General features: G+C 46.4%; 1 protein-coding gene across 4 annotated transcripts in view; it reads left to right on the top strand.

Moving 5' to 3' along the window:
• The window catches only part of LOC122258407 (sodium/glucose cotransporter 4-like), an 18,636-nt gene that overhangs the window by 12,162 nt on the left and 3,974 nt on the right, over window positions 1-2,500 (top strand). For all 4 annotated transcript variants that reach the window (XM_043024336.2, XM_086543457.1, XM_086543455.1 and 1 more), the window contains exons 7-9: window positions 1-213; window positions 537-741; window positions 2,011-2,125. The exon at window positions 1-213 is cut by the window's left edge and continues 31 nt beyond it. In XM_043024336.2, coding sequence (XP_042880270.2) covers window positions 1-213; window positions 537-741; window positions 2,011-2,125 — 533 coding nt within the window. The remainder of the gene's footprint in view (window positions 214-536; window positions 742-2,010; window positions 2,126-2,500) is intronic.

The raw sequence follows: 2,500 nt of genomic DNA, 5'->3' as shown, positions 1-2,500 counted from the left end.
ACATGATCCACGCCAAGGCTGGCTGTGTCCTCGCCGCCGTCCTGAAGTTCCTTCCTCTGTTCCTTCTGGTTTTCCCGGGTATGGCAGCGAGGATCCTCTTCACGGACCGCGTAGCTTGTGTCGTGCCTGAGGACTGCAAAGCCGTGTGTGGGAGCACCGCCGGTTGTACGAATATCGCCTACATCGAGTTGGTTCTTCGGCTCCTCCCGACAGGTGGGTTTCGAAGCGCTTCGAAGCGTCCTGACGTTACATCTTCGTTTGTTCTTTTTTATTTTATCATTATTCCATATTGGCCTTCTCCCTTCTCCCTTTTCGGCTGCCTTTACCGCCCTCCTACTACGGACCTGCTCCATCTAGATAATACCCAGAGGGAGCAGTGCTAAACTGACTCGTCCAACTAAGACCCTACATGCTCTATAGACCTTATCATTTCTATCCATACCTGACTGATGATAAAAAGGTCCCCATCTGAGGTGGAACAGAAAGTCGTGCATCTCTGTCAATGCGGTGTTACAACATTTCCCTCGTGCTTCCAGGTCTCTGCGGCATGATGCTGGCGGTGATGATGGCCGCCCTCATGTCCTCCCTCACCTCCATCTTCAACTCGGCCTCGACCATCTTCACGATCGACATCTGGACGAGGATTCGACGAGGCGCCACGGACATCGAGCTGCTGATTGTCGGGAGGGCCTTCGTGCTGGTCCTCGTCGTCATCTCCGTCATCTGGATTCCCGTCATTCAGTGAGTCTTAAGAGGGAAGGGGGGGGGGGGTGGAAGGAAGGGAGAGAGTTAAACAGAGTGGGAGGGAGGGAAGAGAAGGGTGAGGGAACGAGCCACGGACTGCTGACGGGGTTTGAAGGGTGTCTGTCCGTGTCTTCGCCGTCACCTCCTCCGTTTGAGAGGGAGCGAGAGGACAAGATGGAGCGAGGGAGGGGAAGAGGGGGGGCGAAGGAGGGGAAAGGGGGGTGCGAGGAATGGGAAGAGGGAGCGAGGGTGGGGAAGGGAGAGCGATAAAGGGAAAGAAGTGAAAGGAAGAAGGAAAGGTGAGTGACAGAACAAAGAAAAGAAGGATAAGACGGAGGAGGACTGAGGGACAGAGGAAGAGAGATAGATAGATAGATAGATAGATAGATAAATAGATAGATAGATAGATAGAGAGAGAGAGAGAGATAGAGAAAGATAGAGATAGAGATAGAGATAGAGACGGAGACAGAGACAGAGACAGAGACAGAGATAGAGAGAGATAGAGAGATAGATAGAGAGAGAGAGAGAGAGGGGCAGAATTGGAAGATGAGTTTGAAGGGAGAGAGTGAGAGTGAGAGTAAGTGGAGTGTGAGTGTGAGAGTGAGAATGAGAGTAAGAAAGTGTGAAAGAGAGTATGAAAGAGAGTGTGAAAGAGAGAGAGAGAGAGAGAAAGAGACGGAGAAAGAGAAAGAGAAAGAGAGAGAGAGAGAGAGAGATTAACACGAAACATCTGACTCCTTCACACTACAAAGTACTGTTGTCACAGTTAGAGAAATTCTTCCTCCGCTCGGTTTCTGGATGCCATACAAAGAAAGGTTGTACAGCTAATAAATGCTCCCACACTTATGTTTGCTCTTGAACCTCTAAATATTCGCCACGAAGTTGTATATCTCACCCTAATTTAACGGTATTATCATAGGTGTGTGCCTCCACTCTATTCATGGCCTGGGGATACTCATAGGGCAAATGTTGCAAATAGATTCTGTGTTCCAGTTTCCAGACCCAGGGTAGGCCTTCTTATGGAATGAGCGTCCTCCTCATGTCTTTCCAGGTTCATAAGATATTCCTCCCTTTAAGTGGCTGGTGTTCCATCATCTCTTAGAGAGCACGAACTTTCCATAGACTATTTTTTTTTCTCCACGTTCTTCTTCGGTCCAGAAGCTTTGAAGAGGCAGAGTCGCCTTTTGCTGTTGGTCAAAAGAGAAGAACTTCCTGTAGTACCCAGTATTAACACACTCCCATCTCTCCTCTCTCTTCCCACAACAGGAGCTCCGCAAACTCCCAGCTGTTTGTTTACATCCAGAGCATCTCATCTTTCTTATCTCCTCCCATCTGCGCCGTTTATCTTCTCGCCATCTTCTGGAGCAGAACCACGGAACCCGTACGTTTTTTTGTTTTTTGGCTCTGTTTTTGCGTACCGTTTTAGGTTTATAATTGTTACTGTTTTGTTATCATTATCATCATTGTCGTCACCATTATTATTATTGGTATTAGTAGTACTGGTTTAATACGCATACTAATTTGGCAAATGTTATGAATAGCACTACACTGAATGAAATACAGTGTCGATGCAATGATAAGAAGAACGCACTATACACAAAATAAACCTATTTTGTTTATAGTCGCTGTTTTCAGGACTCTGCTAGTTCGAAAATATTATAAAAAAATAAAGCATAGTTAGTCCGACAATTCATACGTTTTCTTTGAATAATGTGGAATTCATTTTCTAAAATAAAGCAATAATTCTTGCACTGTA

The sequence above is a fragment of the Penaeus japonicus genome, unplaced genomic scaffold (genome assembly GCF_977035675.1).
Source record: "Penaeus japonicus unplaced genomic scaffold, GWHDUDI00000001_assembly GWHDUDI00000013, whole genome shotgun sequence".
In the NCBI taxonomy this organism is placed as follows: Eukaryota; Metazoa; Arthropoda; class Malacostraca; order Decapoda; family Penaeidae; genus Penaeus; species Penaeus japonicus.
The sequence above is the reverse complement of the archived record's forward strand: the minus strand, read 5'-3'. Positions and strand labels throughout refer to the sequence as shown.